The sequence below is a fragment of the Zootoca vivipara genome, chromosome 17 (genome assembly GCF_963506605.1).
Source record: "Zootoca vivipara chromosome 17, rZooViv1.1, whole genome shotgun sequence".
In the NCBI taxonomy this organism is placed as follows: Eukaryota; Metazoa; Chordata; class Lepidosauria; order Squamata; family Lacertidae; genus Zootoca; species Zootoca vivipara.
In genome coordinates this window covers 422,137-438,695 of record NC_083292.1, presented here as the reverse complement: position 1 = coordinate 438,695, position 16,559 = coordinate 422,137, and the positions used below count along the sequence as shown (strand labels likewise).

Here is a 16,559-nt window from a genome sequence, read left to right as displayed (position 1 = left end):
TGAGACGGAATTCATAGTCCTGCCCTCCCTCCTTACAGCAAGTTCCTAGTCCTTATGGGGGTAAAGCATTGGAAGGAATCCCAAGGGCCACCCCACCCACCCAACCCCCTGCAATGCCCAGAGTCCTGCCAGGCCCAGCCAGCCCCCAAGGGCAAGAGGTGGAGGCCCTAAGGCAGCCTCCCCTGTGCTCACCTCAGCCAGGAGGGGCTCCACAGCCGCCTCCCACAAACCAACTGCATCTTTCAGCACAACTTCTTTTTATTGGATAGCCTTTGTGGTTTTCACCGGCACAAATATCCCCAGCCATAGCACAATGCACTTTAAGACTCCCTTCAGCCACTCTGATGGGAGGGGAGCATCAAATAAGTCTTCCTCTTCTGCCCCCACCCTGCACCTCCCAGATACATGACAGGCTGCTCAGCCTCCCCTTGGCAGCTGGGGGGGGGGTCCAGGAGGCCAACCCACCCCCCTCGACCTCTGCAGCCGCCTCTTCCTTGCAGGAAGGTGCAGCAAGTGCTCAAGGCCGGGACAGAAAGCAGCAGGGGCCAAAAGGAAGGAGAAGGCACAAAGGAAGCTGATGCAAAGCTTGAGAGAAAGGGGGGCTGGGGGTCCCACACCACTGCTCTATGCTTGGGGAAGGACAGTTTGTGCCCCCCCCACCCTCTGCTCTCACCTGCTGCACATAGAGATGTTGGAAGGGGCCTGTTTTCTTGCAGGTGGGGGGAAGAATGGACCCCAGGCCACCCAAGCCCCCATGAAAAGCTACAGCAAGAAGAGCCCCCGCCCACCTCTGAGTTAGACCAATTGGGGGTGCTTTACTTTAAAGATGACAAGGTGACACAGACATGGCTACATTCATCAATAACACCCAGGGTTGATAGCTTCTAAGGTCAGGACACTTCAAAACACAGTTAGCAACGTTAACACACTACAGTGGCACAGTGCCCAACCAGAGGAAAAGGGGGGGGGCAGGGGGGAGTGGGAAGGAGGACTTTGGGAGCCTCTCCCCCCCCCCAAAGCAAAGAATAGGAAAGCGAAAACTGCAAGGTGAGTTTCCACCACCAAAAACCTGGTGCAAAGGAGCTACACATGGAGTGTTTTGTGTGTGTGTGAGACCCTCGCACAGGCAGGCCAACTGGGGAGGGGGCTCCAAGCTCAGGGCCACCCCGCATGGCACCCTCTGCCTGCCCTCTAGCCTGCTGCACCCAAGGAAGCGGCGTCATCGTCCGGGAGCAAAGATGAAGTCAAGGGCCTGGCGCTCTGCAGCAGCGACATTCGGGTGCCAGAGGTCCACCATGAATACGGCTCGGGGTCCTTCCTCGGGGGCACCTGGAAGCAAGCAGTTCAGTGGGTGAGTTTGGTCACCAGGTCCCACCTCTCTTACTGCCATACCTTTAGGGCACTACGATGCCACCGTAAGCGGTTCTGGCAGAGCCTCATGACAACTCGGCACCCTTCACAAACTACAGCTCCCAGCCATGACAGTTTAATGAAGTCTCCTAGGGCTGTGAATGTATGATTGAATGCCCCCTCTGTAGCTCAAGGGAGGTACAGGAGCAGCAGCCCCAGGAAGGCCAGCTGGAACCACGATGTGTTTTCTGGGTCTTGCAGGACAAAGCTCTGGTCAGAGGATTGCTAGGATGCGCCCCCTTTGTGCTCTGCTGAAAAGGGTCCCCAGGTGAGTCCCCAGGATTCTGTGCACCCTGTGGTTAATCGGCATGCAAGAGGGAACAGGACTAGGGAGCACTTCACAGGACCATGCACTCAGGCCTGGTGTTATCTTTATTCTTTTAAAAAATCAAGCTGCCAGCCCTCAAGGCAGTGGGAAGAAACGCTTGAAAGTGTCTCCCTGCCCTCTATATTTCTCCCATGCTCATGTACACAAGTACCTTTTCCAACAACCTGAAATGTCAGACCTGCAGAAGCTGACTGCAAAGGTCAGAAGCTTCATGGGACGTACTGAGGCAGCGTTGCAAGGAGTCAGGCAGAGAGAGGGTTTTCCCTTCTCAGCTCTTGGGAATCAAGTGGAGCTAGGGGGACACACACACCTGTTTCCAGCAAAGCCCTCCCTCCCCAATCAGGCCCTTGGGGAAACCCCTCGGGGCCCACTCCAGCTTCTGGGTGTGTCGGGGCTCCAGACTTACCTCCATGGAATGCCGTGTGCAGGAACGAGTCGTCAAAGAGCAGGCAGCGCCCTTCCGCCCAGCACTGGGGCTCCCCTCCCACAACAAGCTCACAATTGCTGGGGGTCTTCAGTCCTGCAGGAAGAAAGAAGATGTATGATGGGCAGAGCCAAGGAGGAACGGCAACGGAAGCAGCCCAACACCAGCCAGCCAAAACATTTGCATCTCCTTGTTCCCTGAAGGTGGGTGGATTTTACAATCTCGCCCTCTACCTTTTGCAGTCCTGGGGGGCCTGCTACAGAGGGGCTGCTTTGCCAGGTTGGATCCAGAGCCCACCAGGTCTAGCGTACTCTTTCCGCCAGGAAGAGGTCTTGATGATCATCACCCTCTGCTATTATTATTAGGCACCTTTTTTCTTCCAAGGAGCTCAAGGTGGCCTATATGGCGCTCTGCATATCATTTAATCCCCACAACAACCCTGTGAGGAAGGCTAGACTGGCCCAAGGTCACCCAGTGAGTCATGGCTGACTGGGGTTTCAACCCCTGGTGTCCCCCAGGACCTAGTCCAGCTCTCCAACCACTACACCGCTTTGCCTCTCTGGCACCTGGGATGGCATCGGAACAGGGAGGCTTTGAATAGCCTGGCATGGCAACAGCCCCAGAGCTCTCCTTCACAAACCTGTCCAATCCTTTTTTCGACTCACCCCGCTAAGCCCAGTCCTACCTGGCTGAACAAGAGCAGCCGTTGTGGCACTTTTAATGGGAGGCAGGGAAGCATCCGCCAGGCTTCAGCCTCAGATTGGCCGGCCGGCTGGCCGGCTGGAAGCACGCAAGGCCCCCTCAGGGGTTGCTATGGCAGCAGCCCAGCCTGGCAGCACGAGTTGCACCCAGCAAACAATGAGAGCTGCGTTTGCTATTTGCTTGAAAGCAAGGCAGGGAGTGCAGTCAGGTGCAGACTTTTGCATGGAAAAAAGGAAAGGAAAGCACAGAATCCTGACATTGTAGAGTCTAGAAATGTAGGGGACCCCAAGGGGCACCTGGTCCAATGAAGGAAGACTCCTCTCTGCCGCCATCTCTAGCGCAGGAGACCTTTGGAGGGAGCCCATTCCCAAGACCCCCTTGCATTCCAAGTGTCTGTTCTAACTCTTAGGGGGCTGCCCATCAATTACTTGGGAAACAGAGGACATGAAAAGTAAAATCTTCACCCTGAAGAATTTGCAGAGGACCATTGACGTCTGGAGGAAACTCACGTCAGTTTTAAAGGACCTATAGAATTTATCCCTCCTTTAAGGAACAGATCCATGGACCACACCACCCTACAAAATATGGAGTGTGTGTGTGTGTGTGTGTGTGTGTGTGCACTTTGCACCTGTAAGGTGCAGGGCTCACACACCTCAAGAGAAAATCCACACACACACACACCCCCCCCGGAGGAGTAGTGAGGCTTCCTTTTCAGGACTCAACTTCTGCAAAGTCCACAGTAAGGCAGGGATGGGGTAGCTGTGGGGCCTCTCCAAATGCAGACCCCAAGGCCTGCCCTCTGACAGGCTGGCCGCTGGGAGCTGGAGTCCAGCAGCAGATGGAGGGCCAAAGGTCAGCCTCGCTTTCATGATGCTCCCCAGAGCTGCCCCCCAGAATCATTTGCCCCCCAGCAGGTAAGGGGGCTGAGCTGCCCTCCAAGCTGCTGTGCTTCCCCCCCCCCCCCCGGGACGGTTGCTCCATCTGTGCCCAGAGCCCCTGACTGCTAAGGGCCCAGTCAAAGGACGCTCTCCTGAAAGGTAAACTGAAGGGGCCTACCAAGGTGGCAGCGGATGCGGATGTTGGTTGGTCCGTAGTGCTCGGTGATAACGGCCCCCGGGGTCAGGAGGGAGATGCAGGCATTCCCAAAAACGTTGTTGCCAATGCAGGTGCGCAGGCTGCCCAGCAGGCGATAGGTCCGGGGGCACTTGCGGCAGTTCCGGGGCACGCAGGTGCCCTGGTTGACCAGGTAGAAGGTCAGCCACTCGCCACTGGGCGTGCTGTTGGCCTTCCAGCCCTGGGGCAAGTTGCAGTTGGAGAAGGCCTTATAGAGGGCCTCAAACTCGCAGGCAATGGTCTGGAAGTTGCGCTCCAGCAGCTCCACGTCGTGCTTCTGGGCATCGCGGGGGAAGTAGGGCATGGTGGGCAGGTCGGGCAGGAAGAAGACCTCTGGCTTCTGGATGGAGGGGCGGCTGCTGAGATAGCGGCCCTGCTCACGGATGCCCTTGCGGATGCGGCCCATCCCAGACCACGAGTAGCGCTTGGCGTACTCCTGCAGGTTGTGGTAGAGCTTCTGGTTCAGGCCGTCGCTGTGGGCGCAGCGGACACACTCCGGGGAGTGGCAGTGGGTGTAGCCGTTCTGCAGGCCATTGGTGTCCACCCCCTGCAGGAGAGAGTTCCCCAGGGTGTACGTCCGGGGCTGCTCCCGCCCAACGTGGTAGCAGTACCACACAAACATGGCCAGCAGGAAGGCCACGGTGCCCAGGGCGGTGGTGTCGCAGTCCCGCACAGACTGGATCCCACTGGCGATCAAGTCCCTCAGCCGGTCTAGAGACCCGCTCCATCCCGCCAGCCATTCCAGAGACATCTTGGGGCTGCAGAAGGGGCAGCGGGTTCTAGCACATGCAAGGGAGAGTCAGTTCTCAAGATCCCCACAGGCACCTCCACCACGCAGGCTGTCGGGGGCAAGTGGGGAGAGGCCAGCCATGGGCAAGCAGTGCCAGGGGGTCCCGGAGGGGGGAAGGCTGCATCTGTGGTGGCTCGCCAGCTCCGGCGTCAGGGCCGTAGACCCGGGAAAGCTTCAGGGGCAGCCATCCTGAAAGGCAGGTTGCCAGGATTCAAGAAGCCAGGGGCACAGCGGAGAAGCTGCTCAGCTCAGGCGCTGCCTTTCCACAGATCCGCCCCACATCGCTTCCGAGCCAATGGGCGCCATGGAGCCCCATGAGATCCGGGATCTGTGGAGCAACTTCACTTCTGCAATGCCGCCGTCACCCACATCAGAGTCCTCTGCTCTCTGGGGCTTCCTTCATTTGTTGCCCAGGTTAAAGAGATGGGCAAGTGGCGTCTGCTCCCTCCATAAGCGCCCAGTCCAGGTCCCAGTTTCTGCTCCCCTTGAAGGATCTGCAAGAAAACAGGAAGCAACATTGAGAAAACCGGTCCCTCTTGCTTCAGAGCCCCCTTGCCTGTCCAGCCTGTTTCCCACTTGTGTGTGGAGGCTGCAGAGGAGGAGGACTCCCAAAAGCAGGGAAGGTGGCTGTCCGGAGCGCTGCACACCCTGCGAGGCTCCAACTTCCAGCAGCCGGCCTGGCCAGTGACTCTGAGGGAAGATGGCAGTTGGAAAGCAGCAAAGTCTGAATTGCCCCTGGAGGCTTCCCATCTTGGCCCTTGTGCAGAATTGTGCCCCCCCCCTTCTCTCTCAAGTGGGATGCAGGCCAGAGTCTTCAAGGGAGGCCAACTGCACTGCATGGGCCCACCTTTCTTCTGTCCTGCCATCACCTTCTGGCACACAGAGCAAAGCTGAGATGAGCTCCCATGTGGCTCCAGAAGCAGCAACACCCCTCTGTTAAATAACAACAACCCACCCCCACATCTCCCATGTCATTTTGCCACCAGGGTTGGGCTACTGCAATTTTTTTAAAAAATATTTGTTTGCTGCATACTACCTTTCTCTCCATGGAGCTCCAGGTGTTGCACAGGGTTCTACTCCTCCTCCTCTTAATTCCTCACAACAACCCTGTGGGCTAGGCTAGGCTGAGAGAGACTGTGAGCGGCTCAAGGTCACCCAGTGAGCTTCATGGCCAAGTGGGGATTTGAACACTGGTCTCCCAGGCCCTAGCCTGACACTCTAACCACTAGACCACGCTGGCTCTCTAGGTGAGCAGGGTGCTCTAGCTGCACTGCTCCCAATCACTGGATGCCTCAAGCTGGGCCAGGAGCGGGGGGCGGGATGGGGTGGACCTGCAGGCTGGCTTCCCTCCCCCTCCCTCCCTCCCTCCCAGCCACCCCCTGTGCAGCTCCCAGAGATGGTTCTGCCGGCTTCGCTTGCCTGCCCTGTGCTCCATCTCTCTAGATTCGAATCAGCAGCACCAGACTCAGCCCTCCCACCCTCTCAGCAGGCACCTTCTCCACTCCCCCCCCCACGCATGCACATGTCAATCACCCTTGACAATGCGTCCCACCTACTCACCACAAACGCGGCAATTGGCACCTGAGTCAGCCGCCTGCCCCTTCTGGAGCGCTGCTGCAAACAGCATCAGCTCCCAGAGTGGTTCCATTTACTCTGCAAGGAAGGCCTGCTCCCCTGGCGGAAGTACCTTGCTGGGTCAGGCCGAGGGCCCATCCAGTCTGTACAGGGGCCAGGGAAACGTCAGCAGGAGGAGGCTGCCTTGCGCAGCACAGCTCTCCTTACCCAAAGCCAGACTCCCCTCAAAGAGCATTCAGGCTCAGCGCCCACCCGATTCACAAGGCTTCTCCTGCTTACCTGGCATGGCAGAGATTGCCTTGCTGTGCTGCGAAAAAGCAGAGGCAGACTTTGGGAGAGAACTTCTCCATTCCAAACCAGCCGGGAACAGAGGCAATATCCAGTGATCCCTTAGTACTTGGGCCATGCAGCCTAATTCCCCAGAAAGGGGGATGGGCCAGGACTCCCCCCAACCCAGGACCCTGTCCTGAGCAGAGGGCACACCTGGCAGAGTCCACCTCATGGAGAAATCCGGCCCCTGTTTTGCTGCTACCCTTCCACTGCTCCATTTAAACAGGGGGCTTTTGGAGCAGCCTCAGTGAGAGCAAAATGCAGGACGTGAGAGCCCACCACCACAGCATTTCTTCAACTCAAGCCCCAAATGATGGTCCTGAGACTTGGGAGACCCCCAGAGACTACTTGCCTGACCGTGTTCTGGATGCCCAGGCACTTGGTGAAGTTCCAGAATGAGCCCCACAGAAGTCCATGGGCGCTGCAAAAATAACCCCAATGAAATAAGGCAACTCACCCAATCCAACCAAGCAGGCAATATAAAGCTTCCTCATTGCTGGGAGACACCCGCCCCACATTACTTTGCTCCCCCGCCCCCGAAATTTAATCAACTCTGTCTCCATCTCCATGCTACAACACACCCTGAGGCCCCAAAGGAAAGTGAGCCAGAGTTGGGCTCACTTTCTGCTCATGCTGAGATCGCTGCAGCCTCCTGAGAGTTGGGTCCTGTGGCAAGACCCAGAGCCCTTTCCTTCCTGCCTCTGGCTGGCCCACCTTGGAGCCCAGGCCTGGTACTGGTGCTGAAAGGCTCGGGGAGACAGGGACACCAAGCAGGGGCCAGCGCTGCCACATGGCAAATGGAAGTGCAAAGACTGTGACACAGCAGCAAACCAGTTTATGATGGCATTTCCTGCCTCCAGTCTGGACGTGCCCCCCCCCCCCCGGACCTGCTCAGGCTGCTTTCAGCTTGTTTGCATGAACAGCCCTGGAATTGAGGGCAACAGGAAAGGGGGGGGGAAGAGGGGGGAAGAGGATCCATTTCCAAACTGCACTTGTATAGCACATTCCAAAGCGGCAAGCGGAGAAACTCCTAGGCAGGAAAAGATGTTATGTAAGGACTGAGGTGCAGAAGCAGCAGGAAAAGTGTCATGCACAGGAGGTGTAGGGGTGTGTGAAGCAAGAATATTGGGGGTGGGGTGGGGTGGAGAGCCCTCCCCTGCTCTCAAGGAATCTCCTGGCAGGCAAGGAGGGAAACCTCCCAGGATGATAAGCTGCTGGGGTGAAGCAGATGGTTCCTAAAGCATTGGAGAGCAGCCTAAGCCATCGCCTGTTAGGGCACCCAAGCCAAAGCAATTGCCCCAGGATCCCAGTCCGTGGGCCTGGGCTGCCTGGAGCACTTGGGGGCAGGCGATGGGGTGCCTGGAGGTCCTCTTCCCCACTTCTCCTGTCCTGTGGAGCCTTGGAGTGCCAGTAAGTCACTTTGCAGTGGGTACTCCTGAGCATGAGCAGAGGTGTTTAAGAGGAGCAACTCAGAGCGCCTCCCCCCGCTTCCCGCCCCCCCCATCAGCTCCTGTCCACATTCTCTGGAAGTCCAGGTTCAGTTGCAACGGCTGATAAGCCCAGAACACGTTTAAAGAGGGCCTCCAGAGCATGTGCAGAGTACTTTCCTGCCCTGCTCAGAGTCAGGAGGGGCACGGCTGTGAGTCGCTGGCCCGCTCGCTCCGGCTGGCCTGCCCTTCTTCACGGCCGCGTGGCTCCTCGCACCCACGGCCAAGCCCAACACCCCGCAGCCTCCGCGGGGCACCAGGCGTGGAAGCTCCTTAGGGCCCCAGGGGCTCGGCACGTGACGGGAGTCCCCCCCCCACTTGGCCCCGGGGGGCTCTCCGGCTTGCAAAGCCACAGAGTCGGCCGCTTGCCTGCCCCGGCGCCGGCGCCTCCCAAGGCCCAGCCAGCCCGAGATCGCGCGAAAGGGACCGCCTCCGAGCATGTGCAGAGCGCCGCCCTCCCGTCCCCAGGCGGGCGGGATCGGGGCCACGCGCTCTTGGCGGAGGCAGGGGACGCTTTTGCTGGCTGCGCCCGCCGCCCAGACCGGAGCGCCCGGCTCCCGCGCGAAGCCGAGGCGGGCGGGCCACCCAGGGAGACGCGCCTCGCCTGCCCTCCGGCGCCCACCTGCCCGCCCAGCGGCCCACCTACCTGATGCTGCTGCTTCCCGCTGACGCGCCCGCCCGGCCGGCCGTCCTCGGCGCTCCAGGCACGGCCAGGCTCTCCGGCGGCGGCGGCGGCGGCGGCGGCTCGGCAGCGCGGACCACAACTCCCAGCAGCCCGACGTAGGCGCCGCGCGGGAGGGGCCGCCGAGCCAGCGCCGCCCCAGCGGGAAGGAAGACCGCGCCGCTCAAAGCACCACAGGCGGGGCAGGCGGAGCGGCTGCCTTTGCTTTGCGAAAGGATCCTCTTCGCCATAATGTCACACTGCTTTTATTATTTGTCCCCCAGCCATCTGTATGGGCTATTTCCCCAGCCCCAGCCACTTTGCGCGGCTTCCAGCATCTAGGCGCGGGGAGGGCATTGCAGTGCACAGGGCGGGGCCATCACGGAGAAGGCCCTGTGCCTGGTTCCCTGCAGCCTCTCTCCTCCCAGGACAGAGCCACCGTCAGACCCTCGAGGTGGACCTCAGTGTCCGGCCTGGATGAGCGGGTCATAGGAGCCAACTCTAATATGCCTACAATCAAGTCACACTCAGGACTACGGTAATCACTCAGTGGCCTCAGAATAGATCCTGGGGGTCACAGGCCTACTGTTTGACAGTGGAATGGACTCTCTCAGAAGGTGATCGATTCTTCCTTACGAGATATTTTTAAGCAGATGTCGTATAGCCACCTCTCATGGATTCTTCCAGTGTGGTTCCTGCATTGCTTGGGGTTGGACCAGATGACTCTTGGGTCCCTTCCAACTCTACAATTCTCAGGTAAAGCGGACAAAGATTTCCAGGAGAGCAGGCTGAACTCCACCCCCACTGGCACGAGCCACCTACGGTCTCTTCCAAGTCTCTACAAAGTATGAAGGTGGAGTTACCCTTTCATGGGCTTCTGGCATGCTTGCCCTGTAATGGGGAACCCCAGGTCAGCCTGGCTCGTCCTCCTGCATGTTTCCCAGGGCTGCCTGCTCTTCTGGGGTCAGCCAGCTTGGCATCCCAAAGGCTTTTGGCTCCAGTCTGGTGAGCAATGAGTTAAGCCCTCTAGGAGATTAAACTTCCTGCTGCTTTTGTTGTATTTGCAGCCAAAGTGGGTCAGGCAGCTGAAATGCAGCAGGAATAAGATCCTCCTTGGCTACAGTTGGCTCTGCTAGTTGTGAGCTCTCCTCCTTGCAAGTTGAGGTCAGGCCTCCCCAAAGATACCTGATTCCTCCCAAATGCGTGTGTGAGATCAGCTCTGCCCCCATCTCCCTTTCCTAATAATTATTAAAAGGACTTTGGCTTTGAGCTGCTACCTGCCTTCCCTGGAAAGGACTCGCATGCCTTGTTAAATGCTGCTTCATGTTATATGCAAGAGGTACTGGGGGAAAGTGTGGTGTAGTGGTTACAGTGTTGGACTAGGACCCAGGAGACCAGGGTTCAGATCCCCAGTCGGCCATGAACTTTGGATGCCAGTCACTGCCTCTCTCAGCCTAACCTGCCACACAGGGTTGTTGTTGGGGAGGGGAAGAACTGTGTTTGCCACCTTGAGCTCTTCGGAGAAGAATCATAGAATGATAGAGTTGGAAGAGACCACAAGGGCCATCCAGTCCAACCCCCTGCCAAGCAGGAAACACCATCAAAGCATTCTTGACATATGCCTGTCAAGCCTCTGCTTAAAGACCTCCAAAGAAGGAGACTCCACCACACTCCTTGGTAGCAAATTCCACTGTCGAACAGCTCTTACTGTCAGGAAGTTCTTCCTAATGTTTAGGTGGAATCTTCTTTCTTGAAGTTTGAATCCATTGCTCCGTGTCCGCTTCTCTGGAGCAGCAGAAAACAATCTTTCTCCCTCCTCCATATGACATCCTTTCATAGGTGGGATAGAAATCCAATAAATGATGGAATGAATGAACAGAAGCTGCAATATGTAATATCAAACACTGGATGTTATGAGTCACAGGACCTTGCTTTTTGTGGTAAGACCGGGACCACAGGCAACAGAATAGACCAGGGGTTCCCAACAAAATTTTCTCGAGGACCCCTCATCGAGCCGCTATTGTGACAAGGACCCCCATTAATTCCTAATCCTAAAATTAAAAAGTGAGAGCCAAATTAAGAGTCTTTTTATATTTTATATTTATACGTTTTTTACAGTTACAACAGAGTACTCCATCAGTATACAGTTAGTTTTAATTTTCAGTTCTTAATGAGATGAACCACTTTTTAACCAACGGTCCATTTTTAACTACGCGAACTGTAGCTTCCGCGAAAAACAACGCTTTGTTTACAAACACTACTGTTTTGCAAAGAGGCAGCGCGCGCCAGGTAGGAGGGAGGGGAATGGAGAAGACAGGGTACCTGCGCAATAGCGCACAAATGAAGCTGACGCGCGCAAAGCTTCTTGGGGAGGTGAGCGTTAGTAGAATGTGCGCGCTGCCTCTTTGCAAAACAGTAGTGTTTGTAAAGCGCCACCTAACGGCATACAGCAGAACTACTGCCTAGTAATTCTAATTTTGCGCTAGACTCTGCTCATGCAGGAAGCGGCCAAAACAAAAAAATCTGTTATCATACAAAATATATTTAATATATTTTTTATTCTAATAGCATCTTGCGGACCCCTCTGGCATAGCTCGCGGACCCCTGGGGGTCCACGGACCACCTGTTGGGAACCACTGGAATAGACATTTTGCAGGGGATGCAAGAACGCAGAGCAATAAAGTTGTGTGGCATGATTTTGAGAGACACTATTGTGGCACTGTGGGTTAAACCACAGAGCCCTAGGGCTTGCCGATCAGAAGGTCAGCGGTTTGAATCCCCATGACTGGGTGAGCTCCCGTTGCTCGGTCCCAGCTCCTGCCAACCTAGCAGTTTGAAAGCACGTCAAAGTGCAAGCAGATAAATAGGTACTGCTACAGTAGGAAGGTAAACAGCGTTTCCGTGTGCTGCTCTGGTTCGACAGAAGCGGCTTTGTCATGCTGGCCACATGACCTGGAAGCTGTACGCCGGCTCCCTCGGCCAATAATGCGAGATGAGCGTGCAACCCCAGAGTCGGTCATGACTGTATGGACCTAATGGTCAGGGGTCCCTAAAGGGGTTGCGCCGCTCATCTTGCGTTATTGGCCGAGGGAGCTGGTGTACAGCTTCCAGGTCATGTGGCCAGCATGACTAAGCCCAGGGGTCCCCAGACTTACCCGGCTTTGGGCCGGAGGGCAGGGGAGTGTGCGCGCAGTGGGCCGGAGGGCGGGGGAGTGCGCGCCCGTGTGCACGCGCACACACACTTACTGGCGCGCTGGTGCGCTTCCAGGTCGGAAAATCGCCGAAAATCGTTTGTGCGCATGCGTATGGGCCTCCCCCGACCCGGAAGTGCACCGGAAATTACCTCTTCTGGGTCGGGAGAGGCCCATACGCATGCGCAGAAACGATTTTCGGCGCTTTTTTCCGATCTGGAAGTGCGCTGCCATGCTGCGCGCCGTAGGAGCAGTGGGCGGCGGGGGGCGTCACGGGCCGGATTGGGAGGCCAATTGGGCCGCATCATGCCCTCGGGCCATAGTCTGGGGACCCCTGACTAAGCCGCTTCTGGCAAACCAGAGCAGCACACAGAAGTGCTGTTTATCTTACCTATTTATCTACTTGCTAGGTGGGCAAGGAGCTGGGACCGAGCAATGGGAGCTCACCCCACCGTGGGGATTCGAACCGCCGACCTTCTGATCAGCAAGCCCTAGACCAGGCATCCCCAAACTGCGGCCCTCCAGATGTTTTGGCCTACAACTCCCATGATCCCTAGCTAACAGGACCAGTGGTCAGGGATGATGGGAATTGTAGTCCAAAACATTTGGAGGGCCGAAGTTTGGGGATGCCTGCCCTAGACTCTGTGGTTTAACCCACAGCGCCACCCACGTCCCACTACCTTTATTGTTGTGAAGGCCTGCTATTTCCTGAGATTCTCAGTTGTAGCAGATGAAACAGTAAGTATTTCTGTCATATAACAACTGTCTCTAGGTGCAAGATTCATGGAAGGAAGTGATGGGAATGTGGAATTCCCTTCTGCACACGAAGAGTTGCTTGGGTTTGTTTCCATCTCAGGCCAAACTGTAACATACTTTTACCTGCTTGTTCTGATTTTGGACCAGGTCTCAATAATGTTAGTTGGGCAAGGATAGGACGGTTGTTTAACTATGGCAGGAAAATCATAGAAATCATAAAACTGGAGAGTTGGAAGGGACCCAGAGGGTAAAAGAGAGTCTAACACCTTCCGAGGAAGACTGTTCACTGTCAAGCAGCTCCCTGCACCCCTAGAGGAAAAAGGTGGCATAGAAGTGCAATAAAATGAATAAACTATGAGCCCCCAAGGTAGTTATGAGGTCTTAAACACTGCTGAGAGGCCACTGCAGCTCCTGGGAAATGCACTGGAACCGAGGTCTAGGCGAGCACCAATTGCACATGATCATCAAGAGACGCGCGCACTGACTCCCTTTGCCCATATTTCCCACATGCAGCAGTTGCCCTTTAATAGCTCTAGAAGGAGGGTTATCTTGTGGCATGATCCAGCTTCCTGGCACTGGAGTGTGGGATCGTTTTAGTGGCGGGGGAAGAGATGTATGTGTGGGAGATCAGATCAGGGAGAGGAAACAGCAGCTGCCCTTGGGAGGAACAGGGATTGAGAAGCCCCCACCCATAGGTTGACTGGCCTGGCTGTGAAGACGCAGAGGACCCTCGTCTGGGAAGCAAATAAAAAAGGGCTTAGAAACGCCAACTGCCGGCCCCAAGAGCTGCAGCCAGGCTGTTGACTCGGGCTGGTTTTAGGGAGCAGGGACTCCCTTGGCTGCTGGTCTGTTTCCAGGCACAATTCAGAGAGCCCTCAGTCCAGGCCATCTGAAAGACCGTGTCCCCCCCCCCCCCCGTACAAAGCTGCCTGGGCTCTGAGATCTATGGGGGAAATACTGCCCCCCTCAAGGGCATGCTTGGTGTGGACAAAGGAGGGGGCCTTCTCAGCCAGGCAGCTTTGGAGCTCCCTCCGCCCTGAGAGAAGCCAGACTGTCTTCTTCCTTCAGTGCCCCAAGGCTTTGAATGAAAGGGCTGGTGCACTGCTGTTTTTATTATAAAGATTGGTATGGTTTTAACAGATTTTATATGTGTATATAGTTTTAATCTTATCAATGTTTAATTGCTTTTTAATTACTGTTCTTTCTATGTTTTTAGCTGTAAGCTGTCTTGAGTCCCATCAGGGGAAAAAGTGGGGTACTGACTGACTGACTGACTGACTGACTGACTAACTGAATGAAGCGGGGGACTCCACTTTGTGGGGTTCCTGAGTCAGGAATCCCTCTTTGGTGCGGCTCCACAGGGTTTGTCCTGGGGTTGGCATTCAGCTCTGAATTGCCATTGGTCACCTAAGCTTTGGTGAGTTGCTGGGTTTCTGGAGCTGGGCTCTTTGCAGGATGCCGTTCTCCGCTAGCAAAGGCTTCCCTTGTCCATGCATTCTTTGCCCCAAGAATACTGGAGAAACAGCCTTATCTCCTGCAAGCTCCTGTTCAGGCTGCCTCTCCCCCCCCCCAAAAAAAAATGCTCGACTGAAAGCAGAGGAAGCCTTGGGTAAGGGGGCAGTGGGGAGGAAAGGGGCTGGGCATTTTATACCTGAGGCCTTATTCTGAGTCAAAGCAGCATTTGTCAGTATTGCTGCTCCCACCCAGGAGGACTCCCCCCCCCTGCTCAGCACCTGAGGGCCCCAGTCCTGCCCCTCACCCCCTGGCCCAGGGCGGGGGCTGATGGGCTCTATAAAAGACTGCTCTTTTCTGTTTTGGGGTGTGGGAGTGGGAAGGAAGGAAATTAATCCTTTTGATTATGTTTATGTGTAAATCTTGTCATGTTGTAAGCCGCCTTGAGCATTGTTTTTAACTCTGGAAAGGCAGCATACAAATAAAAAAATGAAATGAAATGAAAAAAATTGCCTACACTGTCTGGTAGCAATGGCTCTTGGGGATTTCTGGCCGGAGTCTCTCTCTCCCAGCCCTCCCCGGAGATGCTGACCTTCTGCAGGCCAAGAGGATGCTCTTCCCCAACTCCAGTCCAGAGGAAGCCCCACTTCTGGACCACAGGGTTGCCAGATGTGCCTGGATGTGTTCCTATGTGTGTGCCAAGGGAGAAAAGCAGGGCTCTCCTGTGATGCCACCATCAAATTCACTGCCATTGTTTATTTTGCTGAAACTTATAAGAATTCTAAGGCCCCAAATATAAAATAAATGTTCATAAATGTACAAGGCAGACACCTACATAAGTATATAAACCACGTGTCTAAAATAGTACAGGAGAGCAATCCTGAAGCCATTTTGACTCTCCCAGTGACCTCAATGATTCCTTTGCAGTAAGGGAGGCAAATGGGGGAAACCTCCCCATTGTCTCTTTGCTCACAAACCCTGTCTGAAGGGCTTATTTGTGTATGAATAGGGTGAGGTGAGTCTATGACCTGGACTCAGAAACTGAGTATTTACCATCCCAAAAGAATGGCCAGGCTGCCCAGGTAGCCATTATTAGGTATCCTGACAAACAGGATTTCTGTGGGGAGGGGCACCTCTTTCTGTGATGTATGTATGATATTTTGGGGGGTGGTCTTGAGCTACAGGGTGGGCAATTTCAAAAGTATACAGTATAAGGGCTTGCACACCATTGTTTGGGGTTTCTCTCCTCCCTTCCTGTGTGTGTGGGGTGGGGTGGGGTGGGGGGACCCTTTTGCAACAGTTTAATAAAGATCATGCTTACTAGCTGCTTTGCTTCTCAATATTCTCTGGTTGGCCTCTGTTATTTTCTCCTTCTGATAGACGGGCTCTTGGATATCCCATAAGGAAAAATGAAACGGGGGGGGGGGGGGGATGCCACAGCAAATCACAGCACAACCAAGCACAACCAAACACAGTGGTACCTCTACTTACGAATAACTCTACCTACGAATGTTTCTACTTACGAATGGAGCTCCGTCCGCCATCTTGGATGCGGTTTATATAGGATTTTTTCTACTTACGAATTTTTAGATAGGGTTGCTTCTACTTACGAATTTTTTCTCCCAATGCATTCCTATGGGATTCGACTTACAATTTTTTTCAAGTTACAAATGTGCGTTCGGAACGCATTAAATTCGTAAGTAGAGGTACCACTGCAAAACCATTCTCAAAGGAAAAGAAGAGGCAGCCAAAGCCACAGAACATAAACTGACCAGCATAAAGAGTTTTCAATGCCTGGTCCCCAAAGATGGCCAGGAGGGGTCCAGGGGCTACAGCTAAAGGGAGGTCCAGTTCTACCTCCTTGCCAGCAGAGCATGGGAGATTCTACTGAACGCCTGAAGGAGCGGGCAGCTTGGCAGAGCAAGAGATTCTCCTTCTTCAGGTCTTTGGGTCCCCAGCCGTTGAGGCCTAGAAGCTGAGGCCTTGTGCCCTCAGGTGGCTTCTAGAAAGGGGAGACAAATCCACAGCTGAGAGATCTTTCTGTAGCTAAATGAGAGCCCTCTCCCAACCCAGGTGGCCTCCAGATCTTTTGCACTACAACTTACAACTCAGCACAGACCCACATCCCAGCAGGGTTCCAGATGTAGGAGACACAGCACTGACCCAGCCACCTGCCTTCTGGGCTTTGCTTGCCAGCCCCTCACAGCAGCGTCCAGTGGACTGGGGGCCGTTTTCTGTGGCCCAGAAGGCAGATCCAATACTGTAGTCTGACGAATTCAGGGTATGACCACAGGCCACAGAGAAATAGCCACAGAGAAAATGCTGGGTCCAACATGCAGG

The 16,559-nt window shown here is 55.2% G+C and overlaps 1 protein-coding gene across 1 annotated transcript; it reads right to left on the bottom strand.

Moving 5' to 3' along the window:
• Positions 1-226: 226 nt before the first annotated feature.
• On the bottom strand, positions 227-8,929 carry ASPHD2 (aspartate beta-hydroxylase domain containing 2). The gene is made up of 4 exons (XM_035097728.2): positions 8,806-8,929; positions 3,921-5,261; positions 2,145-2,258; positions 227-1,329 (listed from the first exon to the last, which is right to left on the bottom strand). Exons 2-4 carry the CDS (start codon positions 4,726-4,728, stop codon positions 1,220-1,222), a joined length of 1,032 nt encoding a protein of 343 aa, XP_034953619.1. The 5' UTR covers positions 4,729-5,261; positions 8,806-8,929; the 3' UTR covers positions 227-1,219.
• Positions 8,930-16,559: the final 7,630 nt, after the last annotated feature.

Coding starts and splice junctions, on each gene's coding strand:
- ASPHD2 (XM_035097728.2), bottom strand. CDS start 4,728: ATGTCTCTGGAATGGCTGGCGGGATGGAGCGGGTCTCTAGACCGGCTG. Junction 2,259..3,920: donor CCGCATCCGCTGCCACCTTG/GTAGGCCCCTTC, acceptor TTCTTCCTGCAG/GACTGAAGACCCCCAGCAAT. Junction 1,330..2,144: donor GCACACGGCATTCCATGGAG/GTAAGTCTGGAG, acceptor GCTTGCTTCCAG/GTGCCCCCGAGGAAGGACCC.